General features: G+C 34.1%; 1 protein-coding gene across 3 annotated transcripts in view; it reads right to left on the reverse strand.

Annotated features, from left to right (window-relative positions):
- The window catches only part of myo16 (myosin XVI), a 169309-nt gene that overhangs the window by 125070 nt on the left and 16318 nt on the right, over window positions 1-27921 (reverse strand). Inside the window, exons 1-3 of one of the 3 annotated variants that reach the window (XM_088597176.1) lie at window positions 24991-25245; window positions 18183-18446; window positions 1440-1510 (exon numbers count right to left, since the gene is read on the reverse strand). In XM_088597176.1, the coding sequence (XP_088453302.1) occupies window positions 1440-1510; window positions 18183-18446; window positions 24991-25018 (363 nt within the window). In that variant the 5' untranslated portion in view covers window positions 25019-25245. Of the gene's footprint in view, window positions 1-1439; window positions 1511-18182; window positions 18447-24990; window positions 25246-27921 lie in introns of those variants that run through there. The other 2 variants (XM_088597169.1, XM_088597184.1) reach the window with 2 other exon arrangements.

The raw sequence follows: 27921 nt of genomic DNA on the forward strand, positions 1-27921 counted from the left end.
AAAGATTTTTTTTTCACTTTTTTATTGCACAGTGTGCACAGTAAATATGGCAAGTAAACAGCTTGCAAGTGATACATCACTTTCCATACACTTTATGAGAATTCATTTTGCATCTGCAGCTGGGAAAAGTCTTAATCCTTCTGCTGGCCGTTTTTAATTGCAATTACCTCTGAGACTCAATATTTTCAAATTGAAAGTCATTCACAGAAGAACGCGCGCCGTATTAAAATGTGTAGGCCATTATACAGTACTTCACATTAATCATGAAAATTATTAATTACCATTTACTTGACTTCAAGAAAAAAATGGCATGGGGAAACATAATATTGTTATGCTGAAAATACCGTACTTATAAGACTTCTTCAACTATTATTACAGTAGCACAAATATCGATGCGAGCTGTTTTCTAAAAATGATTCCCATTCCCGAATGGTAAAGATTGAATCTTTCCACTTCAATATGTGATCAATGTCATGCAGTGGTTCAATGTATTGTCAGATTTTAAATCAATCGAATACTTGTTGGAAAAGCTGAACAAAAGCATGTAGTACTAATGATTGCCAAATAATGCTGCTTATGTGATAGTTGCTTCACAGACTGAACACAGAAAAAGTCTATATATACTAAATCTCTGCCATTCTGTGCTACACTGTTGCTCACTGTCTGTTTCTCTTCCAGCAATGGGTGACGGTGGTGGGAGTACAGTACATGAGTGCTCCCTGGTGATTTTTAAAGTGGTTAAATGTTTTATAAAGAATGTAAACGAAGATCGGTTGCAGATGTTGTTTTTATATTGCTTTTTCAAAAACATTTTCTTTCCTTATTTTTATCACAGAACTTATTAACATGTCAAGCAAAAATGAAACCATTTGTAAAGACTTAATGTGAGGATGAACACCAACAAAGGCATTTGTTGGTGTTCATCCTTTTAAAACTCATCCGTTGGGTCAAATATACAAATCTCAAGTTAAGTTTTAATAATAATAATAATAACAATAATAATAGTTCACCAACTGTGAGGCTTCTTGAATGTACCCAATGGAAAGCGTCAATGCGTTATTTTTGAAATTGCAGTTTGGTAAGTAGGGTAATATCTTTATTTAATCAATTTCTGTCTAATGTACAACATTAGGTTTCAAAGGTTATTTTGAAGTCCCGAGTATTACTTTTGAGATAAAACAGAATGTGGTAGCAATGCCATTAAAAATGCTCTGTTTACAACAAAGAATGGAATTAAGCAGCTACACATTGAAAGTGGAAAAATCATACAGTATACAGTCAGGCTTTCCTTTGTTAAGGAGATAAATAAAAACTGATAAAAAAATACTCTGTGGCAGATGTTTTATTTAAACATGCTGCCCCTTTACAGATACATACTGCAGAAAGCTTAACTTCAAATTTCAAATTAAAATACCAAGGAAAAACCTATAAACCCTTACCAGATGAAGCAGGGATCCTCCAGAAGTAATGACTGTATTGGGGTCAGCGCCATCCTTCAGAAGCCTTAGGACTGAAAGATCAAAGACGACTTAGTGCAGAAACAGCCTTCATGCTTCTTATTTCCTAGAGTCTTAATTGTTGCATTAAAAAGCTTTAATGGGAAGCCTCTAAGGAACTAAACATAGTTAAAAAGTGTGACAGCTTTTGTAAGCATAATTATTATAATGTACAGTATGGGAGTCTTGATAATTGTTAATAATTACAATTTTAGTTTGCATTTCTGCGCTATAAACTGCAGCAAAAATATAAAAATATAATGTCACGCATGTTTCTAGGGAACGCCAAACAAGAGTATTATTCAACTGATCAGCCTTGAACTTGAACTTGAACTTGAACTTTATTGCCATATGTAACCGGTACTGGTACAATGGAATTCTTACTTACAGAAAGTCTCTCGATTATAAAACAAGTGTAAAAAACAAAACAAAGTGCAAACAGTGCATCAAGACAATGTACAAACAAACAATAGACAATGTGCAAGTAAACATGCAGACAGTTTGACTGTAAACAATACAGACGTGTAAACAATGACTGGAGACGTACAATTAATAAATTACAATGAGGATTAATAAATTACAATGAGTATGATGATGACTTGATGACTGAAACTGATATCATGTAAAAGTTTTTCAAGATTATATTTTCTAAGAACTTTAATAAACCCTTTTGCTGCTGATTAAATGTTATTTTATTTATTTTAATTATTTCCAGAAATGAAGCAATAAAATATTAAGAAGCTCATTGTTAAACAACATAATAGCCAACAACAAAATACAAATATTATATTCCTACAAGAAGAATATAGTGATGTGAAGGTTGATTTTAGTGGAAGAATAAGAAAACTTGACAATCAATTGGGAGGGTGCTTTAATGGCAGTTAGAAAACCAATCATATGGTATTTATTAATACAATAACAGAATATACATTGTAAACCAGCAAGAGTAATGGAATATACAGTATGTGAATTGATCTGCCTTGATACAAATGACTGATCTTTCACTCTGGGATTACGACATTAACAACATCAAGGTTAATATGTCTATAACATTAGTTATGGTCTACCTCATCAGTTAAATCTCTCTCATATAAGATATTAATACTCATGTTCTTGAAGAGAGGCTAAGCTTCTGTCACAAATTATGACAGTTCTCAAATGTCTTTGGACAGTTTAATTATCAAGATTCATAAATTCATTATCCATGTTTCAGTCATCTGAGAACGCTGGCCAATGCATTCTGTGAGTAGGTTTGAAAATCCGCGCTGAGAGACAAGCTGGCCTGGGTTGTCACAGCTGTGTCCAATCTCCTTCAGCCGGCTCTGTGCCAAGGACATCCCATGATGCTGCAGGAAGAGCTTTGCTTGACTTTGTGCTGAAGATGAATCTCAGGGAAGGAATTTCTGGCTTGTGTTGCAGTGAGTATGGCTTTCCAACAGTTCCTGCATAAGGTCTGACTTTAGTCCAGCTGAGTTAGATGGGTGGTAAGAAATTCACTTCATCTTGAGTTGTTGCGCTATTGCTTAATATGCTTTTATATTCAGGCTGTCGACAGAAAGGTCCAACTGTATTAATTCTGTTGATCAGGCACAATCATAGATGGCTGTTGTGCCGATGATCTTGGGCAGAATACTCTCTCTTAGTCCTGAGTCAGTCATAAACTAAAGCTCAGTTTCCTGGGTTATTTTCTGGAAGAGGCAACATGAATATTATCAGGAACCTTTGACATTTAATCTAAGTGTAATAATATCCCTTGCAACAACAAGGGATATATCTATTGGTCTTTTCCAACAATCAACATAGAGTGAAGAACACAGAGTTGAAAGAACTATTAGGGAATGGTGATTGTAATATTGTGTGCTGTGATGTATTGTATGCTACACTAACCCCAATTTTAAAGTAAAGGAAATGGAGATATTGAAAGTTAGTTTAAACGTTATAAAGACAGAAGTCCCAGAATTATAAAGCATTTATTTTTAACTGTTTGCAAACAGAGAGACAAGAATGGTATTAGGAGTATCAAAAGACTTGAAGAAGATGGATTTCTTTTCCTGGCAAACTCTCATTTTGGAGGATGATCTCATTGATGACCACAAATGTATTTAAGGAAAAATGGACTGGATAATACAAGAAACAAAAAGGGGGAAAGGATCTGGACTTGATTGATCAACATAAAGAGTTTTGGACACTTTTGATTTGATTGAGATATGCTTATACAAAATCCCTCAGAAAACATAATCCACCCCCAAGTGAATCCACTAACATGATATTTCTGCTCTGGAACTGGTCCAGAGAACAGCAACCAGATACATTACCAGACTTCATGTTCTACACTAATAAGCTGAAAGAAATGACTGCTGTCTCTTTAAAAGACTAAACATTACAAGATGACCTGATTCTTGTATTTAAAATTCGTAAAAGCATTGACAATACAGTGGACCTATTAAGAATCATGAGAAACACAAACTAGAGGAAATTAGTTAAAAGTATAGTGAAGAGCATTTTTAGCTTACAAAACTCACTTTTTATACACAGTTCTATGAAGTTGGGAACAACCTATCCAGTCACTTGTTTAAGCTAATACTCTTCTTTCAGGCTTCTTTCAAGAGACTATTGAACAAGATTCTCTACTAGTTATTAACCAGAATGAAGACATCCTTTCATTTTAAGCCTTTAGCTATTTCTAATCTTAAGAAAACAATTTCTTTAAGAAAGTCAAGAATATGAAATGCCAGCCAGGATGCAAGGTACTCAAAAAATATGTTTCAGTTGGTGAAAACCTTGCACACTATATCAGCATTTAAGACATTAAATTATAGTTCCACATCTTGAACAGACGTCGTCCAGATGCACATTTAATATCAGCAATGCTCTTTTAGATAAAAAATGAATTTTCAGCATTGGATTCAAATAATTCTCACTATTAGAATCTATAATTCTGTCAGCAAAATACACAACTGGCCTATTTTGGCCATTTAAAACAATTATTTGAATTCAGTTCATTGCAGTAAAATAGGTTTTGAAAATAAATCTTAGTATCTCAGTACAAAACAATGCAGTGTTTATTTGGCATAACATCTATACTGGTACTGTATTCTTTAAAACATGGGAATGGTGAATAGAAACAAGTTGCTAAATGGAGCCATTTATTCTTATGTCTTTTTTATGTCACACGTAATCAAGTTAGACACCATTTTATAATTTAAGAACGATGTTAATAGAGTTTTGGAAAGAAAACGAAAAAATAAAAGACAATACTCAGTTTGTACAGAAATATTTTATATTATCATATAATGTCTTTCCTTGGCCTTCAGAAGATCAATGCATATTAGAAATACGAGGAATCTACGTAACTAAGTAAAATTTTATAACTAGGCAACTAGTTTATTATTGTAATATAACTTAATTGTATATGCTGGAACCTAGATGTAAGAACTTGCATATCTGTTGTTCTTCTCCAAACAAAGAGTTGTCACCCTGAGTATAAATGTAATCAAGAACATTGTATGCCATGAAATGTCTAAAACATTGTCTCTGTCTTCTCTCAGGGATGTTATTCGTCTTGAAAAGACTTAAGTGCTTGTGAATGAGTTGGGTGAGTTCTGTATGTACTTTACAGCATAGCAATTAATTTGAAGCCTGAAGGATTCCATGACATATGGAGAACTTAATACATATGTAAATTATTTAACCACTTCATGGGTGTTTGTGTGATCTGTGACTTTGCAATGCACAAAATGTACTACATCATTGCATCATAATATGGAAACTTTCATCCTGCTGACAACAACTAACAGTGACCTCAACTCTCAAGCCTATATGCAGTGGTTTTGATTATAGTGTCAGCAGTGAGCTTGGAGTGCTGTCAAAATATTTTGGTTTTTACTGCAAATGAAGGAAGAAATACATTTTATTCAAATTTTATGAAACATTATTACTACAAATTATTGAAAAACAGCCTATGCAGAAAACTTTAAGAGATATATTCTTTAGTTTTAAGACATTCAGCATTTTTAGAAGTTCAAATATTGGGATCACTGAAAAGTTATGCATTTTTATATAAAATATATACTTTTGTAAGGAACATATTCAATATTTAGACCAGCCTCAAGTATTTCACTGGTTCCTCAAACACATCAAGGATAAAATTGTTTTTCTGCTCTGCAAGAGAGATAGAGGTAGAGGATAAGGATGGCACCATCTGTGCATCTCATCATAATGACTCTTTACAAAATGAAGGCAATATTGTGCCCATTGTGACACTGCTACTGCAGATAACAGGGGACTGAGCCAAATAGCCTGGCATTCAAGCTGTGTTTGCATTAGGCTTGCAATAGATCTATAGTCTTTCCTCAAAGGCATCAATTGACTTCCTGTTATTTGCTGCCAAAATGATAAATGTTGCAGAACATGTGATTAGTTAAAATGCCGAAATCAGAGATAGATCTCAGAAGCTAATTTCAAATTACTACAGTTTGTTCTACCAACATGTCCCTGAAAAATTTATATATATATAATATTTGGTTCAGAGGATGAGAGTTGAATTAATATCACTCTTTTTTAATGCCATATTTACTTCCCTGAACATGTTGATCTACTGAACAGCATTACAATATATATATATATCTTTACTTAACAAGACTGAATCTCTGTAATACTGGATTGATTGCAGAGAAAGCTCTTCAGACACTTATGCTTTAAAAAGGTGTGCCTCTTCATTCTTCTTTGAAGGCACACTATCTGAAACTATTATGCTTAAAAAGAAGTAACTAAAATGATTTGGGGCTTATTCCCACAAATAATTTTATATAACAACATTCATGGGACCTGTTTGATGCTGATCATGGTTCTGGTTATTATCTCCATCCAGATGTTGCTGTAAACTCTGCAGTACAATTTGCATATAATGGTACATTTGTCTCTAAATGATTGTAAAGTCAATTTATTTTGTTTAATGCACAGGCAAAAGTCCCTAATAGACTCTGTTCACCAATGTACCAAAACTGTGACTAACCAAATCATGATTGATGGAAGGTAATTCCAAAAATGTTTGTAGAACATAATTTCTGGCTTCTGGATAGTATTAAATGTATATAGTGATTCCATATATGCATATGATATGCATATTACTGTCTAATTGTATTACAGACTTAGGGTTGAGACTGGTAGCTTCTGTTGATCACAGAATTTTTGCTTTTGTCTAAAATTACTTGCTTTGTTATAGACTTCCAGTAGCTCGGTTCATGAATTATGTCATTGTATTTAAAATTATTTTGGACCTTGTAAAATTTATAAATGATAGCTAAATCCAGCTAAATGCACAGTACATATCCTTTTAATTACAAATCATCATGCCAAACCCAGAGATTTAGACTATATATAGAACAAAGCAGACATTTTTTAACAAGTTGACAAAACTCATACAGTACTGTACTAAGTTGTATATCTGAACTCTCTCTCAGGGTAATGAATTAAGAAACAACATTTAATAAGTAGAGTAAAATAATAGAAGAAAAGAACAATACTTTAAAGATGATACCAACTTGCGCTCTGAATTTTGTTGGTAGGTGACAAAAATTGGATAGATCTTCCTCAAGCTAGCAACAATCCTTGAAGTAATACGCAAAACATGTTCCTTGAGTGCTAAAAATAGAAGTCTCTGTGGAAATACAGTTGTCTACATCTGTCAGAAAATGGCAGTTATGTTATGGCTCTTAAGTGTGCACCGAAAAGACTAAAAAAATAGATGATGATGCTGTTTGAAACAAAGCAATTTTATTATTATTCATTCAAAACTAAGTTATGTTTTATACATTATTATACATACATCTTCATAAAATAGGTTTCTGTTATGAGTAAACATAGTGGAATTAACCTGCATTTTAACAATTTGTTCATTTTAGAATTTGGAATTACCAAAGTGTTCAAGCCCTATGCTTCTTTGGATGACCTATTTAAGAATTAAAAGCATTGATGAAAATTGATGAACAACACAGAGTTCTTTAAAAGAGTTAGAAATCTCAGCAACAACAAATAAGAATTTGCTAGAAAAAATATTCATCACAGATGATTGATGAACCATACATTCTATGATGTTTTTAGCAGTGCAGAATTGATTGCAAAATAAAGAACCATAATTTGTAGCAGAAGAACCTAGTAACATTTCTAGAAGCTAGGATGCATGTCTTCATTTGTATAAGAAATTGATTTTCAATTACATCATAAGCAATTCTTTTCCCCAAAGCACTAAGGTAAAAAAAGAAACCTCAGTTTAAAAAATTAAATACATCCACTGTATGATACAACGGGCAATAATTTATAACAAAATCATACACCTTGGTCTTACAAAAAAAGCAGTTGTTAAAATAAGCTATGGACTAAACATGCTTAAGTCCTATGGCATGATTTCTTAGTGTGTCACTGTCATTGTTTCAGCTGAAATCTGTAGCAATTCTAATTGACTGTGCATCCATTATTAAAACCGTAAAACGTGCTCATCTTTGAATGTGGCAATACTGCAGTATTCTATAATCTCCAAAAGACAATGGCTTACCAGACTTAAAAGCCATGTGGAACACTATTTTGCTTCCCCCTCACTCTTCCATCTTAAATCAAAATAGTTTTTGAAGGGATATTGGGGTTTCTATATTTTGCACTAATAACTACTAGGGAGCACTAGTCTTTAAAGACACCATAAAAGCTTCCATTTTCAATTAGCTTGCAAAAACATTTAAAAGACTGCATAAATATATATATTTTTAAGGAATGTATTTCAGAACAGAACAGTCTGTTCTGAAACCACATTTCTGTATATCCAACCATGTTTATTTGTAAAATTGTACTGTAAATTTAAAGGAAAGATGAGATGAACAGAACCATTAAAACAGAATGCGTTACCATTACATTAAGGCTTGTTGGTGTCACATGAACATTTATGATCCTACACAATATGAATTCAGAAATACAAACAGTTGTTTTCTTATATTTTAATAGCTTATTCTTTCAGTTAATTGAATTTATATAACACTTTTCACCTTAAAGGACACCAAAGTGCTTTACATACCATATAGGATGGAACCAGTTTGTGCACCACTGAAGTACAAAGAGATGCCTGCAGCCTCACTAGTTGACCAGGTAGAGAAATAAGAAATTACTTCACCAGTTGGATTAATTAGGGATGTTAAGTTACAGACTTGGGTTAAAATTGAGTCTTTGGCTCCAGTCTATGTTGTTGTTAAACGCTCAGATTCTTTCCTTTCTACACATAGCTGAGTGCTTCCTTACTTAGCTGGCTTTGAAAATTTTCCATCTTACAAGCAAATTTAAGACCTTAATGATGATGCCTAGAGTTACCACTGGGGAGCTTATCACATACCCTATCTCATACAACAATTGCCATGAGATATTACTATCCAAGTGGTCAGGACATTGGTATAAGTTCTCATCTGAAAGACAGTCCCTCCTATTTGTCCAAATTCATGGTCACCATAATGGGGCATTAGTTTGGAAAAACTGGCCCAGAAGACAGAGTACCACCAACTGAACCACCAGCACTACTTACAGCAGCAGACAGATTTTCACTGGAGGTCTGCCTAACCCAACCTTGCTCAGCTTTCAAGATCTCACAAGATCAGGCTACAAAGTAAGACTTTTATCTGCTTTGTACATACTGTACATAGGAAATACTCATGATTAACTTCCACCATTTGACAATTTATAGTAACTGCTCTGAAAGGAAGTTTGATATGAAAACCATTTATGATAAAAAATAATACATTAAAATACTTTTCTATTTAATTTTTTTTATTGACATAATAACATCAGCCTATAGTGAACAAAAAAGCATGACATACTGTCATTCAACAAAATGTATCTGCATTTCATGCAACAAAGTCTGTGCGTGTAAGAGACACAATATAAAAAGAGTGAACCTCCATGTGACCCAAACTGTATACAAATGCAGCCTGAAAAGTTTCATTCCTGCCTTTTGGTTTCAAGTGTACTCCTTTGCTGCTCATGGAACAAATGTGGTGGGTGTTACTTTTAACAGCAGACACTCATTTCATTGCCAGTGTTTCATATTAGCCTCATAATGAGCCCTAGCCTCAGAAACAAGTGTTCCAGATACTTTGGGGACTATTATGTTATTATACAGGTCATGGGTTTGTAAGAAATCACCCCTTTTCAAATAGCAGTTGGTAAGATATCCAGCATAATTAATGTCATCATTATATTAGACATGATTATAATGCTGAACATTAAAGACATGAGTGGAAACTATAGGGAACTGCATTTAAAACAAAAAAAACAAGTGGAACTTTTCACAAAGGTTTGTGGGTGTCTGAAAAATGCACTTAGCTATGTTGTTAAAGTTAATACCCTGGCTTCTTTTAGAAAATGTCTGTATGAAGTTCTCAGATGAATTAGCTACTGTACGAATAAAGAAACAAGATGAAGCACATGACCTCTCATTTGTAGCATTCCTTATATTTTTAATCTAAAACGTATTATTATCAATGCAGAATTTTCACATTATTATTCTTGAAATTTCTTTTTTGCAGACAGTTAATTATTGTTCGGCATCTTAAGTTTAAGTGGCACATTTTTCTTTTCGTGACTTTCATGAAGATGTACAAAGTCATAATTGGAAATCTTATGACAGCACACAAATGTATTTCATGATAAAAATAAAAGTTATCTATATGTCAAATGTTTCAAAACATTTTAGAAACCACAAGGTAATCTGTAATGAATTTAGTTTAGCAAGATACTTTATAAAAAAGTGTTTAACATAAGATACAACTTTGCAAGATGACAAGAGGAATATAATCAAATCAGATCAGATCAATAAAACATGTTGTTATGAAATAATACATTAAGGTCAGACTATAGTTTTTTAATATGTCCTTAAAATATACTGTACATTTGAAAAAAAATGAGTGAGTAATTGCTATATTTTTGTTTGTGGTTATTTGATAGAGTAAATTAAGTATTCTTTGTACATTGTTACACATAACAACCGCAAAATAAAAAGTTTAGTATTTATACAGTATCAAAATTACTTTAAAACATTGCAGTGAGTTACAAAAAATATCTAAATATTCTACTGAAAAAAAGAGGTTTGGAGAAACTAAATTGTTGTTTAAATAGTGGAACAGCTGCCAGAAACATATGCTGTGTTACCATAGCAATAAGTCAGAGTGTAACAAACAATCATCGTGGTGCAGAACTTTGTGCTTTACCTAACCGAGTTTAAGATAAAATGGATTAAATCACAGAAGTCAGTTCCAACCCATTCACCACATCAGTAATACCCCTTACTCCTCCTATTTCTTCCTTCTCAGATTTTTCTGGCCCAGATCAATGTCTCTGTGGGTTCTGAAAGGAATAAATTGGATATGTATCCAAGACAACCACATGCACTAATAAACTGTAAACAGACATGACATTATAGGATGGATGGCAGTATAAATATGTTGTGATAAGTATAGGCTATGGTGATCCATGTAATTGGGGAATACAGTAAATGCTTATCCCAGTGAGCACCATAAGTTTCTAAAATCAGCTAGAAACTCTATCCAGCACAGGCTCCGTTCAGGTCTCAAGCTTTTTTACAAGTCCTTCTTGCAACAAATTTGTAAAGTAGACTATATGTACTGAACTTGAAAAGAACATAGAGGAAAAGAATCAAGCCAAGATAGCCTCCCTATGGTTGACCAGTGTCAATAATTATGGGATGCAACCACAAGCCAACTTGATGTTGCTCACCAGGATTATGCTGACCAAATAACATTGATCTAAAACTGTCAAACACCTATTGCTCAATGCCAATAATGTAACATGGGACATTGAACCAAAACTTACTGTAACATGGCACTCTTACAAACATCATTGTGTGGCTTGGAAGACAGCTATTAAATATTGCTGTCACTATCCCTGATGCAAACTGTGACGAATAACAAACCAAACTATATGGAAACATTGACTGAGGAGCTGCAGGTTTGGTGAACAAGTAATGTACAGTATGAAAACTTCTACAGTAAATTATATAATATTGTAGCGCTTTCAGGTTCACTTGGGTATGCGCCCTCACCGCTGCCGCCTCAACTCAGCCCCCCACTGCTGGGGACTCAAACCCGGGCCTCTGGCGTCCCTCAACAGGGACCCAGGGAAATCTCCCGTCAGCCCGGCGGCTAAGGTCCCTGCTATTCACAGGGAATGGCGGTGACGCCACCGTGCTGGCAAGCTGGCTCAAACAACCTGTAATGTCGGCCGTATGCGTTACAATATCTTTCACAGAAAAATAAAAGATTAAAGACTGTGATGCCAGATGAGCAAGATTGATTGAATAGTCTCTTTTCATTTGCAACCTTTAATGTTCTACATATTTATGGAAGACAGTTGAATGTGGCTTATCTATGGAAAAGCTGACAGGTTGAATATTAAAACATTTATTAAAAACCTAGCTCAAATTATAGTTTTAAAAGAAGTGACAATAAAAATAATCAGTTATCACTCTTTACCAGAATTTCCTTAACAAAGAATGACTAAATTATCTATGATTAAATTCATAATAGCCTTCATTAATGAATGACAAATTCTTTAGACAAAAAGAATAGTTTTAAGACTGGGTTGTTCAAAAGATTAATTAAACAAGAATTTACCATAATTGTATCTGAGCGTATGAACAAATACTACAAAATACCACTGTGCTCCATATAAGAACTGGTTTCGTTTATTGTGTTGTTTTCTCTGTTCTGCGAGGTGTTATCATAATTTTGTTTCAGGTAAAGACTTTTTGGCATCTCATTCCCTATCCATAGCTCTACAGAGAATAGCTAGGCCTACCCATAATGTATCCAAGCTCTGAAAATCTCAGATTGGAAGAAGATTGTTTCAGTAATAATAACAACTATCCATTGTTGTATCCGATGTGGGAACTCGGATAAACATGGAGAGTATTCGTTTTACAGCAGGGTATTGTGCAGTAGCAGGTTGGAGCACTAGACTCAGAGAGCAGTGAGTTCAGGTGTCAGTTGGGATGCTGCTCTCTTGAGTCACAATTCTCCAGTAAATGCTCTGCCATTTGTATGAGATTAAAGAAGTAAAGTATATGTATATTTGTTAATATCACTTCTACATTCTTCCAGAGTACTCCATCATGCTAGAAAGTAGTAATTAAGCCATTTAGGTAAATTACCAAATCAAATATATGGAATTTCAGTATTTATTACCAATTTTATTCTACATATATAAATATCATATTGCACTTTGACTTTTTTGTATTATTTTGTATAAATTATTTTGATGGACTGAAAATCATGCATGTATATTTCTTTAAAAATGCTTTGTAGAACCTGAGAAAACTTTCATAATTCAAAATATTTAATCAGGAAGAAAACATGACAGATCATTTTAGTTTTCTGATGCTCCATGTTGTATGGGAAGCTAATCAGCTTATCATCATTTTTCTTATTAACTGAACACTATTGTGAATACACTTGAAATAACAATAACTGTATTTCTTAATAAAAGTATAAAATACTTAATACAGCATGACATCTGTTGGTGCTAGAATATTTTTTTTAAATACCTGTATTTCAAAATGGACCATCATTAGCCCGATATTAAGGATAACACTTTATAGAAGCAGATAAAATGTTTATTTAAACCTCAGATGTCATTTCATTGCTGTCATCACTGGTTGCATTTTCAATCAATAGGAATGAGTTCTAGTGCCTACTGTATGGCTTTTTTAAATTCAAAACTACCATGTTTTTGTTCTAATATTATCAAATGTTTGCATGGAATTACCCAAAACATAACATAATATAGCATCGCATTGTATATATTATATTAGTATTATAGTGCTCCATACATTATATTGTACTTGTCATTTATATTAATTTCATAATCATAAATACTGTACATATTGCTTCACTAACAAATAAAGTTTTGACTTTGCTGTTACAATACTTTTTTAGTGAACTTAGTACCGTTTTACTGTTATTTATAACGATAGCTTCTTTTTCATCCTCTGATTTCCTGCTCCAAATAAACACACAATGATAATAAATGTTTTGTTTCTTGCTCACAAAACGTTGTAAGTTTATATCAGAAGATCAACATCAGGAATGGACACAGAGTTAAACACAGATTCAAAGTTTGCCCCCAGGCCACTAAAATAAAGTATCATAAAGATCAGTATGATTAAGCCTTTGAAAAGAAAAGCTAAAATCTGACAGGCTTACAAGCAGTCAAAGAGGAAACATTCAACTGAAAAACAATACGATCTGGAAGGCTTTTTTTTCACATTCTTTATTTCACAGAACAAACCCCAGCAACATCAGTTTGTTAAATGAGATAGCTAACTTGTTTATAATTAGAAACTTCTAACCATTTAGATAAAGATATCAATATTTGTTCTTCAAGAACCTGCTTTGTGAACATCTTAGTAATATTTTCATCATTTAATATTAGTTGCTGGTATCATTCCAGTGCTCCAAACCTTGGTAAGCAAAGGAATAGTAATAGAATTCTTCCACATCCTAGTGGTTCAGAACCAAGCTAAAGACAAGGGTTTTCTTAACCCTAGGAACTATTTGGCAAGTACTCCTTTGCAAACTATCAGAAATCTTAAATGTATCCCTCAATGACAATGCATTAAGGTTTTTTAAATGATTTGATTATCCTTACACTGTTCTTCAAGGTGGGTGGCTCAATAAAAAATATATAATTTTCTTTTTTCAGTGATATAATGATAGAAATGCATAATACCACAGGCGACATATCAAGACTGAAATATTTCAACCTTCCAGTGTCCTATATAAGAAATTTAGTAACAACTGGATTGCAGTTTTCAGCATGTATAGGGCAGCAGGTGCTACCATACCTTATTCATGATGAGGACTTTATTGCTTTAAAATTGACTTGCTGTTCTGGTAATAGGAATTCCTATCTATAAAAGAAAGTGTTTTTTTTTAATTAAAGGTTTTCTCTTTCCCCCGGTGTAACAGATTTTTCTTATAATAAAAATTAATAAGTCTTCTGTTTGTGCTATTCTGAAAACGCAATGTTTCTTTGATAAGGAAAAGTCATTATTATTGAGGGTTCAGAGGCATCTTGGAGCACTATTTTATAGCTGAATCTCTTCCTTTAAAATATAGAAGGGTGACAGGTTTTAATTAAAACAAGCTATATTGAGAGCAAACAATCATTATGTTTTTATATTGATGGAATGTTGGCTATATTAACATTATTTGATGTTTGAATGCTGTGATGATTTTGTACTTTTTTTCTGCTTGTGCATTGAATGTCAATCATATCCCCATGTTAAACTGCGAGTTTGCTTATTTTGAAGATGATGGCTAGTGTTTCTGAGAACCCTTTTCTCATATTATGATATTTCTTTTGATCAGTCTCTGTTATGCTTTTTCTTATACTGGGACATTATTAGTCGTGCAAGATTATGTTAATTGTTTCTCTGCTAAAGATATGAAAATAAGTATATTGGGCAGTCAGGCATCCAAAGATAATCTGTAAAAAAGTCTAATTCAAATTTAAGTTTTTTTCAGGTTATTTAAACTGCAATGAGACAAAGGAATTTCTTTCTAAGCATATAACTTAATCTCTAAATATTTAATGCATACTGTATGTATACACTGAATATATATATACATGTATTACTTTGCTTTTTAGAGATGCTTTCAGAAAGAGATCCACTTGGAAAATCAAACGTTCTTAGCTGTACACCTTTCATACAGGTTTCATACAGGTTGTTAAAGAAGCTGCAGCTGACAAAACAAACAAAAAAACTATTAATGCAATCCGCATAAATATTTCATAAATGAGTCAATGGAAATGTATTTACTGTATATGAATTTGCATATGATACATATAATCTGGAATGACACTGATTGCCTATTCTTTCCACTATTGCATTGTCTTTAGCAATTCATTAAAAGGGATTCGTTGTCAGTTCTAAACAGTGTTAGGTTGTCATGTACAGTATATTAACCACTGTTACTCTAAATAACTACAGATAATTGATTTAATACATCCCATATACCCTATAGTTGTAATTGGGAGTACAATTTGATGTAGATGGGTTTTGAATAAAGATGTGCATTTTTGCCACCTATTTAATGACAAAAAGGGTTGGAATTCATGTGTGATTTGGATGTTTTGGTCTATTTAATTCAAGTAAGCCTATATAACTTGTCAATACCTGTTGTGTTCATCTTTCACACACCACAGGAATGCTCATATGTTCAAGCTGTAAAATCATTGCTAAGGAAGTAACATAATCTGTTAGAGGTTGACTGATGCATGTCCAACCATTTATTTTGATGTAGAAGATTAAGATATGGTGACAAAGCAGACTAGCATGTGACATGCACAGCAGATTGACTGCTGTTTTGTATGTGTTATTCTTTTGTTCCTTTGTTATGTGAAAAGAAGCATTGTTGTGTTGAAAGATTATATTGATGTTGGGGTTCCTGTAACAAAGTGTGGAGCAACTGGTGATCAGCAGAAGAATGAGTGTGGGGAGGTTAGGTTTAGTGTCATGCCTTGGCTATGACTGGGATTCTCCAAAAAAGGTAAGTGATTGGCTACACTTGCTGTGCAGTCGTAGAAAACTGCATGAAATCTCCAAAAGATGCAGGACATCATAGGAATCAGACTTTGAAGTTCTGGAATACTGAGTTGGGAAAATGAATTGGAAAACAGCAGTTCACTTTCAGGAGGGAAAATTGACGGTCCATTTCAAGTGGGAGAGTGAGGTAATAAAAATAAAAATATTATATGTAAAGAAAAATCATCTTTGAAGCTCAATACATAATTTGACAAGAATGCATCAGTATACACTGTCCTCAGACACGACACAGAAATTCCCTGAAACCCAGGAGGTTATTAACCATGTTTACAGATCGTATTTTGCCACACAGTGGTGTTGATTTTACAATTGTAGCGATGATAAGTATTTGCATTTGGGTTTACAGAAATTTCATATTTCCAAATTGCAATAACAGCTGTAGTACAGTAATTGTGCCACACAAGAGAAGCTTCAGGTGCTCCCTCCATATCGGATAATTCCACCATTGAATCATTGCAAGTATTTGACAGTGTTTAGCAGTGCCAGAGTCTAATGATGACAGGATAACGGGAGGATAACCTTGAATGCCCTAGCAGCTTCATCCCAGCAAGCAACATTCACAAAGTGATGGGAAAGCTGAGAGGTTAGGAAACCAGATTTATTTAGAAAAGATTCCAGGACTGAGAAGGTTAACACAGCTTTTTCTTTGGTGAGAAAAGAAAAACAGGACAGATGCAGTAAAATAATAAGTCTTTTGATTTTTATTTCTCTGGAGATTTCCTATAATAGGTCAAAATCATTTTATATTAGAGTGACTGAAATAGTTACGGTCACATTAAATTCAATTCTCTGAGAAAGTCTCAAAATATTCAACCCGCACTTATTTTAGTTAAAAGAAAGTCTTCAAAGAAGAGACTAAAAATCCAACAGTTCTGTCTTCTCTCCTTGGCTGGTTTTCCTGGTATTTAGTAGATTCAGCCTCTGATTTTTTAACACTGTTCTGCAGTTAGGATATTAGCTTTCTGACTCCTGTATAATCAGTGTGAAGAATGAGCTAGTATTTCACAGCTAATAACAATTCTTCTTAGAAATGAATCTGCCCTTTTCACTGCTGGCCCACTAGCAACTCTTAATTTGATTCTGCTGTATTATTGAATAATCAAAATGTTACATAAACAGGGCATTTAAATGGATGTCTGGAGTGGTGGAACTATGAAGCATTCTGTTGGACTGTGTGACATGTACAGTACCATATGCTGCTTCTCTTAAATTGATTTTCTGGCATTACCTGCATATCATGGCATTTTACCAGATGCATGGTCCTCAATTGCAGATGACAACCTTTGTTATGAAAATGCCTTGAAAGAGAAGCACAAGCTTAGACAGCCTGTGATTAATATTTCTATGAAGCAACTACAGCATAGAGATTAGATAGTGGAACTATAATTCCCCACTATGACACATTCCACTGAGAATAAATTATTTTTGCTATTCTAAAGATCAAGATGAACAAAACCAACCAGGTTCTTTTAAGGAGAGATGTGAACATGGTGCCAAAACTTTAATTCAAAACACACACAAAACACATGATCACGTGCTACAAAAATTATTGCGAAACAAGTCCATATTTTAAATATTATGATGAGGAATTCAAAGGGATAGAAAAATCTAAACATGTGGTGGAAGAGTTATCATTTTTTAACATTTTTAATAACTCCATTTGTATATTTAGATTTTCCAAAAGGTAACTCCTATCATTTTCTATTCACCCTTCAGTGACCAGTTATTAATAAAGGAGCTCAATTTTTTGTCTTCCCAGGCTCACCAATAACCATTTGTCCTGGTGTTAAATGACAGATTTAGGTTAGTTTGGTGTTTGGGTGCAAACAAATTCTCCTTCTCAGGTCCTTAATCAGTTCCCCCTCTTCTTAAGTGCAAAACATTAAGACATTGGTACTTGGTGAGATCTCCCATCAATATTCCTATCACCAACTTTCCTTTATATTTGTAAATCATGTAAAAGAGAACCATTTCGTGACAGACAATAACTACTTTCTAAACACTTTTAAAGTAATTTCTACTGTACATACCTTCTTTGTCATTATGATGAATGATTGCATCCTGGATGATGTCAGAGAGGCCAAAGTGAATCTTGCATTTCTTTCTTTGTTTAATCATGGGTTTGTGTCCCACTTGTTTCTGTAGTGTCTTCTCTCGTTCATAATAGGCCTTGATCTGGTCACAGCGCATTCTTTTCACCAGCCTTTGGCGCTGGCCTAGAGGCAGGGATTCCAGCAAACACTGGTCGATTTCCATGTTGTGAGATCGAAAAATATTACATAGCTGAAAACAACCTGCAAAGGACAGAAAAGCACTCTCAGGTATTCGTTTTTGGGGTTTCATTTTTTAGCTTCGTACACTCAAGGAAGTCAAATCACAGTTCCAAAGACTATGTGGCTGACTCAGACTTTTAAAGGAAGTCTCACAACACATAGATATTAGTGGGAGTCTAAAACAAGCTAACCCATCACATTGTTGTAGATGATATCCCTCAAGAAGTGTCTACATGCTATTCTTAAATAAATAAACTATAGCCATTCAACAAAGTCAAGTGGCATCCTTTCATTTGTAACATTTCTTTTTTACAGTATGTTAAAAAGACAGCAGTTATGAAAGAAAAGTTGAAACTTAAATTAATAGAATAAAACTACAGTATGTTTATTTTTTGTCTTTGGGAAGACTTTTAAATTGGATTCAACAAAATTATAGTATTGCATTACAGTATGTTATAAAAAGCACTGAAGAACAGACTTCAGTTCTTGCAGTCTGAAACATTCACATAAATTATTTAAAAAGTTACAAAACCTATTTAGTCTTCTTAACTCAAGAATCCAATTCCAAAGAATGCAGTGCTTTTCTCTTTCTTCCTATTTTCTTTACATTTCTTAATAATAATTCTTTGCTACATTTTCAGAGCGTGAAAAAAGTTATTTAGATCAGTCCAGCTAATGTAATTCTATTAGATATGGTCATGAGTTTTTGAACTAATTCAGTTTGCCCTGAGATATGATCAGCCAGAAAGAAAAATAATGTTGCTGACATATTAAATTGGGAATTCCACTGTTGTGTTCCAAAATGAATTAGCTCACAATATAGATATCTTATAACTGTATATTTACATTCACTAGTTTTCCTTTTTTGGAGAGATGATATAGTACCTCTTTGAAGATAAAACCTCTTTGAAGTACTACATGTATACATTATTTGACTTAAATATTAATTTGGTAGCTTTTTTCAGCATAATGAACAAAAAGAAATCATGAATAAATCAAGTATAAATATTAATAAATAAACATCCATCTATTTTCTAACCACTTATTTGAATTCAGTGTTGCGGGGCATCCAGTGTCTATGCCAGCAAGTAATGGGAGCAGGATTACTCCCTGGAAGGGACACCTTGGGACACTCTGGAAGGGATACCAGTCCATTGCTGGGCAGACAGACACAAATACAGCCACCCACACGCTCATACCAGGGCCAATTTTCCCAGAAGCAAATTAACCTACCAGTATGTTTTCAGACTGTGGGAGGAAACCAACGCAAACACAGAGAGAAAATAAAAATTACAGGCAAATAACACCCCAGGTCCAGAATTGAACCCAGGGCCCCAGTGCTGCAAGGCAGCAATGCTATCCACTGTAGCACTGTGCCACCCTAATAAATAAACAATATTTATTAAATGATAATTTCAGATTGTTCTCTTTATTTTCCTTTTAGACCAAACCCTTATTTCATATGACATTAAAACAAAAATACATGCCAGATTTTCAGTTTTCAAGCTGTGGTGTGTCCAGTAGTTCAGAGCTGCAGGCTAGTATTAAGTGCCAAATCTGCATTTTCAAAAGCTAAACATCTGTCCACAATTTAGTAAGTTTAGCTTAGTAAGGCAAAATTTAAATTCACATATACCCAGAGAGAGCAGTACTGCTGTACAGTACCATCTATGGGATTTGGAGTTCATCTATTGCCTTATGGTGTATTGACAAAGAAACGCATGGTCAACCAACTCAACGATAGCTCTAGCAAGAAGATACTTGATTCAACTGTTTGCTTTTCTTTGTGAGTTTTCCTAATTCATAGAAAAGGTTCAATTCAGTGACTTGGTGTCGGTGTTAAAAATAAATATTTAATATATCTTTGCATTTTTATCTAAAATGCCTGGAATTACAGTTATCTATACATTTGTTATGACATAATTATTTTTGACTGCTTGACATGAAGTTCATTATTCTTGCTTATGATTCATAATTTGTACATGTCCTCCTAAGCCTTTATCAATATGTTGCTAGGTGAAAAAATTCCAACAACCAGTTTTGCAATATACATACATACAGTATCATGTTCCAGGATGACCACTCCTTGGTCTTTTGTCTTGGGATAACATTTCTCTAGTATTTTACTTTATTTTTTTGGTCTCTGTCATTCATCTTGCCCATCGCCACTTTCATCAATCTTGACAAAAGCATTACACATTCATTTCTTTTTCTGTCTTTTGGTTTTCCAGCTATGTATCATTTGAAATTTCTTTGACCTGTCTGGTATTCAAGGTCCATGTTTTGCATCCATATGTATAAGACAGTATATTTATACAGTGTACATTTTTTTTCAGGGTAGAGGCACCTTTAGACTTTAGTTGTCCAATTAGCAACCTTATCTGTTTCTTATTGTCTCAAATATATATTATAAAATCAAAATAAATATACCATGGTGATGTATTTTGGATATTGAGTACATGTTTTGGTGTACTATTTGGTTCACCCCACTTAGTAAGTGCATTTCCACGGAAACACTACACCTTGAAGACCAAGGAACATTCCAAGCAGATCGGAGACAAGGTTCTTGAAAAACACCAGTCAGGGCAAGGATATCAGAAAATACTCATACAAAATACAAGGCATTGAATATACCTCGAAGCACAGTGAAGTCCATCATTAAAAAAGGTAAGAAAATATGGAACAACTGTAAATCTGCCCAGAAATGACCGTACTCCAAAACTAAGTTGCCGGGCAAGAGGAGCAGCAGTAAGGGAGGCCACCAAGAGGGCTATGGCAACTCTAAAGGAGTTACAGCCCTCCATGTCAGAGACAGGAGAAACTGTTCACAAATGGTTCCCTTCCAACTTGATGGAGCTTGAGCAATTTTACCAAGAAGAATGGGCTTCCAGTGTCAACATGTGCAACGCTGATATTTACTCAAAGAGACTCACAGCTGTAATTGCTGCCAAAGGTGGTCTTACCAAGCATTAAATCTGGGGGTGGTGAATACTTATGCATTTTATTATTTACTGTTTTTTTATTTTTAATTAAATCAGTAAAATGTAAAAAGAACCACTATATCCCTTGAAGAAGAGCACCCATCTGTGGTGGCATTTAGCAACCATTAGGCACCATCCCACTGCACAAAACTTCAAATCATTTCACCAACTAAATTTAAGACAAGACTGTGGAAGACTGAAGTGTAATTTAACCAGGACACTAGAGACACTCTTACAGTATTCCACCTTCTCAGACAGTACGTACCATGAGATGACTAAGAAGGCAGGACCTCTGTTTAACATCTCATTCGAAAGTATTACTACAAGCAGAAAATGGGATGCAAATAAGGAAACAAGGAAAATCTGCACAAAAAGTTCAATGGCAAAGGCTATTCATTTGTTCTCAACATATCTATTTGTTTCATCACTCCCGATCAAATAAACCAGTAATTCAACCAATTGTGCAAATGGGAACAATGTAAATTGCTTTAGATACACGAGTCAGTCGAATACATAAACTATGAAAAAACTAGTAAGACCTCTTAAAAACTGATACTGATAATATTTCCTTCATGTCTTAATCATAGGTTGTCATACTGACAGGATGGTATACAAAATTTAGGAGCACTAATGAAATATGCTTTATTTGTTTTAATTGTTTGACGATATAAATCAACATGAGATGATAACCCAAAATAAACAATGCAGCACAGGCCAATGTAAAATTTCACAAGCTCAGATATAGTCAAACTGTTATTGCTATAATCATATGTCTTATTTTAAAAGTTATTTTCAAAAGGACAATTACAAAAAATGAACTAAAATTAGTAATTTTATATTTTTCTTCCACATCACATCCACACCACAAAATAAATGTATTATCTACATCAAACGATCAATAATTGCATTATATATTTGAATATTTGAATTACTGTAACTACTGTAGTATGCATTAACTGTAATGACAAAGCATACAGTAAACAAGGACCTGTTGTAAATATACTGTGACATGACAGAATGAAATCTACAAAGATGTAATATGCCATAAAGAAGATTCCAGTGATTTATTTCTATTTCAAGCTTGGAGGTTTTTGAAACTCCCACATAAAAATAAGCCCCTGAACTAATATTGTAAAATCCAGGTCTGCTTATGCAGTCTGCTTACTCACTGTAATTCTATGCAGCATACTGTACTTCCTAGATACTGAAAAGATTGCTAACAAACTTCATTAAAAACGACTCCACACACACAATCTTATAAAAGAGAAATTGATAGGAACAAACAGAATTTGAAAATCATCAATAATTATAGAAAGGAAGGTAAAAATACTCATACAAAATATTTTAGATCCTTTAACTTACAAAGTCTAGAACTTGGGTAGGATAATATACTATATGTTTTCCTGGAAGAGTGTCTAGGTTGTGAATTACATTCTGTGCCATTCTTCTTTATTCTTCTTTTTTAAGGACACAGTATATTACAAAATATACTCATCTGTAACCATTGTAGAGTACATTGTAATATATAATAGCTTTATAGAATATACAGCAGCATTGTGCATAAGAAATGTAGCTAAATGTACTTAATAGGAACTCCTGACAAAGAAAATGTTTTTGCTGGAACAGTTATTTGTAGCTAATCCAAAAATGTAATATTCCACACATCCATCCTTTTTGTTGTTTTCTATACTTGAGATGCCTTCAGCTTTATTTTCCATTACTATTGCAGCAACCAAATAAATATAATTATCTAAGACATGCACAATCAAAGGTTAGATCACTGATTGAATTAAGCAATTAATTACTCGCTCTTTTAATTTCTAAACCCAAGTAAAGGCATCAAGGTCTGTTGTTACAATTAAAATCTTGAACCTTTCCACTAGAAATCATGTTCATAGACAGTTTTGGAAACACATTAAAATCGGATAAATCTGTATTACCAGTGATGTGGCTTGATAGTTTGAGCAAAATCAACATGGAATAGAATTTGCTCTAAAAAAGTGTTTAAGTTTCTAGTATTTTACTTCTAAATAAGAATCATAGGTGTTTGAACAATCCTACAACAGTAGTGGAAAGCATTGACCACCTGATGGAAGTGTCATACAGTACATGTCTATTCAATTAGCTTACAACTGCTTTTAAGCACTTAAATCTTGATTGCTCTTTTTTAAATTAACCATGAGTAGAGATTAAAAAGCCTGCAAAACATGTTATCAACAACACAAGCTTATAAGCATGCACATTTGGTATGGAACATAATGTACATCGTTGCAATGTAACGCTCCCTCAGTCTTGAATACGTGTATACAATGTAGTTAACACAGAAATGTTAATTGTTAGCATACTAAGATACTAAGCTGCACTATAAATAGGATATCGGTGAAAAGCCTTTCTTTTTCTTTTTTTGAAAACTACAAGAAGATTGAATAGGTATCACTCTTTCATGTGCGTTCGAATATTTTGTAGAACTGCAGTTAATAAAACTGACATGCAAGTGGGTCCCAGTAAATTATCAAGATGAAAGCCTCTAGCATTTAGTAACTGTAAACGGAATCCTGCTTTTCTGCAGAGCATGAAACCAGGTCCATACTACAAATATAAGCTGCTCTTCAAGGGCTTTTCTATGTGACTAGACTGTAAAATAGTGGCCGCGTTAAAAAAAAAAGTAAAATAAAAAGACAATTCAAACACATGTATATTAAATAAATTTAAATGCATTTACATATGTATTGATAGACAGCGAGCCAGACACAATTCCATGTTTACAAGATATACACACACATATATATATATAGAAAAATTTACATCAAGAAAAAAAAATCCTTTCCTACAGCTCAACCAGGACAGGTCATTTCTGTCAGTTGACTTTTCTGTAACTTCATACTACCTTACTGACTAGACGATTCCACAGGGAACATAAACTGAACAGATATTTTCTTCAGTTCTTCTCCCCAGGTCTCCCCTGGTGCTTTCATGTCTTTATACTGAAACCAACAATGCCTTATTTTTTACTTTTTCCAGCCGTGCTCATTGTTTATTCACCTTAGGTCTGTGTCGTATGGTGTGTACAATATACTGTGTGTTTGATATGCAATCTTTACGTTTATTTAAGAGTGGGATGTTTAACAGTTACACAGGTTTCCTACCTAAGCTTCACTGCCTTCGGCACACTTACTGAAAAGCCCCTTTTGCAGTAATGTTGTCTCAAAACCACTCCTGGGATAGTGCTCGTTCCTGTGGAAGCATCACTGTCAATTTAATCTAAAAAAAGTAGCAAGATTTCTAGAATATCATGTTTTAACAGATCATCCCTATATTTTAGTACACAAAGGCTGAGCAACTTTGTTCATGGTAAAAGAAAGGACAATTCTAAATGTAGAATGTGCATATCATATATGAATTGATAAAAGACAAATCAGCAATATAAAATAAATCAGCATCTCATCCACACAAGGCAGACATAATACCAAAAAACACAGCATCAGAATGATATGAACACACCCACACAAAAAACACCAATATCTTGCTTTCAGCACATTTACACATTTGGAGATGGAAAAAAAAACTTTCAGGTTTTTACTTACAGCATTTGATAAAGTGATAATGGGACATTTTTTCAGTTCACACAGTTGTTCAGCTACAGGTTCCAGCATTCTCTTTTGCCACTGTTGCACCCAGCGAAATACATAATTCACAGCCCTGCCTCAGACATTAAGTTTAGCGCGACATGTATTATTTAAGCGAGATCGAATTCCAGCATCTTGCAGCAGCTTTCACTGCCTGCTCCGGCTGCACTGGCTGCCTGAGTGGAGATAAACCACTGTGTGCCTTGAACCATGACTATTGCACGTGCTCTTGTAGCACCAGTGATTGGCACGACTCCTAATCCCCAGTCCCTGGGAGCTGAAGGATTTAATTGGTGCTCCGGCACACTCCTCCAGTTGTGTGCTGCTTGCTGCACTGCGGCTATGACAGTCCTGGCAGTTGAACTGTTTTCCTATAGGCTTTAAATGGCAACAAATGAGGTTTGATAAATGGACTGTAACTGCAAGGCAGTACTCGGCATCTTAGCATTTTATCTTTTATGCAAGAAACATGTGAGTACAGTATGTTTTATGCATATATGTAACGTATATGTGTTCGCTGTAGTGATTTTGTTTTTGCATGAATTTCCTCTCGCTCTGCCAGCCCACAGCAAACACCTGTGATAAGCATACGTAAAAGCCTCCAATAATCTTGCAATTAACATTCAGGGTAGAAATTTTCATTTGGAATTTTTCCTGTGTGTGATTATAATAAAACCATTATGATCCTCAATGCACAAGAAAACAGGTAGAGTGTGTGATGATTATGTCACAGCATTGTATTACATGCCATCTAACATTCCAGGCATCTATAGCTGTTATCTGACCAAAAAATGCAGTTGATTTAATTAGCTTTTCATAGCTCGTTTCAGATAATTACTTACAGTAACGTTACTTGCTCATGCCCTACATGAAATACATATATTTGACCCAGCGAGTGGCTGCAAATGCAATGTCAGTACATTATATACTGTATGAATCTAAGTATATACATGTAATATTGTTATTTTTGAATCAACATCAGCAGCAGCACCATATGCACATCATACTTTATTTTGATCCAGCCCTTGAGAAATGTTCAAGTGATATGACCATACAAATATGAAACATATTTTATTGTATCTAAAAGTGCAGAGAAGATAAACTTCATGCATAACTATATGTAGATCAATGACAACACATAAACATGACATAAAAATAAACCAGGTGCAAATGCTGATAATGTGTCTCACATTTTGTGAATCAAGAACAAAACACAAAATTACACCAAAAATACTCGACTACAGAGATTCTCTTTTAAGGTCAAACTACATGCTGGTCATTTTGAGCTTGGTGGTGCACAATGCTGCCAAAAGCCATTTTCACAGCTGCCAGATACATGGTATCTGGATAACAGCCCTGTCAGCTAGAGGTCAGAGATGTCGAAGGTCAAAGCAGCAAGCCTCTCAATTTGTGTCACTATCTTGGAAAACCGTTACTGATATTTATTTAGATCTTTACCCTTTGGATGATTCTTTCCTGTTGTTTATAAAATTAATAAAGTAACATATTTAGAAGAAAAAGCAAGATGTTTCCAGTAATGTTCACTAACATTGCCACACAAAAATGCCTGGGGTTGTAAATGCATACAGTACTACAATGTGCTCCTATATGTTTTCTCATATGCACCTTCTGATTGACAAATACATCATTCATATATATTAAGCATAAAGTTTTACTTTTTCTTTTTGTTTTTCCACTGAATGCAATTCTGAGGCTTGGTAATCCTCTTTTTATTACTGTAGTGCAGTGAAGATCTGGAATAATTAATTGCTGCTACAATTACTACTTCTGAAATTGTCAGAACAGTGATTTTTTATGTAAAAGTGTAAAAAGCGAATTTGTCTATAGTGTTAAAGAAAAAGACAACAATGATAATTTCTGTATTCTTTCCATTTTTGCTTAAATGCCATTAGATTATAATACACTTTACAAAGTCTGCAAACAAGTGTCTATACCCTTCAGTTTGGAATTAACGTAAGATCAATTCAGCTCACTGTTACAACCCTTGTACCACTATACAAGGGATGATGACAAGCATTCCTTCCTACACAGCACTGTTAAGTTATCCACCTTATTTCTGTCTTCTAGCCACCCAGTGGACATAGGAGAGTTCACGCTGAGTTGAGGACTAGCTTGGCTGTGTCTTCGAAGGGTCCATAGCCAAAACATTGGGTTTCTTTTCTTATCTTTTCAGCATGGAATAAACCTTTACTTGTTCCTTTGCAGCCTAGGCATGCTGACACAGCTACCTACTTGTTCTATGGGGAATCCTTCTAACAGTCTGCTCTACAGACTATGGGGCACTCTGATATTGTTCTATAATAAAAGAGGCATTATGTACAATTTGACATATGACATTAACACATAGAAGAAGATCACTTTATTGGCCATATATCATTTCTTGTATCAGTGCACAGGGTCAGCCATTCTTACGGCACCCCTGGAGCAGCTGGGGTTAAGGGCCTTGCTCAGGGGCCCAATGGAGTAGAATTCCTCTGCCAACTCCAGGATACAAACCAGCAACTTTCTAGCCACAAAGCCACCGCACCGCCCAGCAGGGAATGTCCAAAATACTTTTATTTCAAATAATACTTTTATGTCCAAGCAGAAGGAAAAATACTTATTGTACTTCTTCAGAACAAACCCTTCTTGGCCTCACCTATCCTAGGTGCATGCATTTCCTGCTTTGATCTTGAGAGAATCACAGAAGTCAACAAATGGTTTAATTATTTTATGTATTTATTTTTCTTTTAATTCTTCATTTTTAAAGATAAATTAGACCTTACTTCTTCTTCCTACCACATTTCTTTTTTCACAATATTGTCATGCGAAAGAGCACTGAGTTGTCAGTTGGTACCAATTTAGCTAAGGCTAAATGTTTTACTGATA

Source organism: Lepisosteus platostomus, chromosome 2 (assembly GCF_059453375.1).
Source record: "Lepisosteus platostomus isolate fLepPlt1 chromosome 2, fLepPlt1.hap1, whole genome shotgun sequence".
In the NCBI taxonomy this organism is placed as follows: domain Eukaryota; kingdom Metazoa; phylum Chordata; class Actinopteri; order Semionotiformes; family Lepisosteidae; genus Lepisosteus; species Lepisosteus platostomus.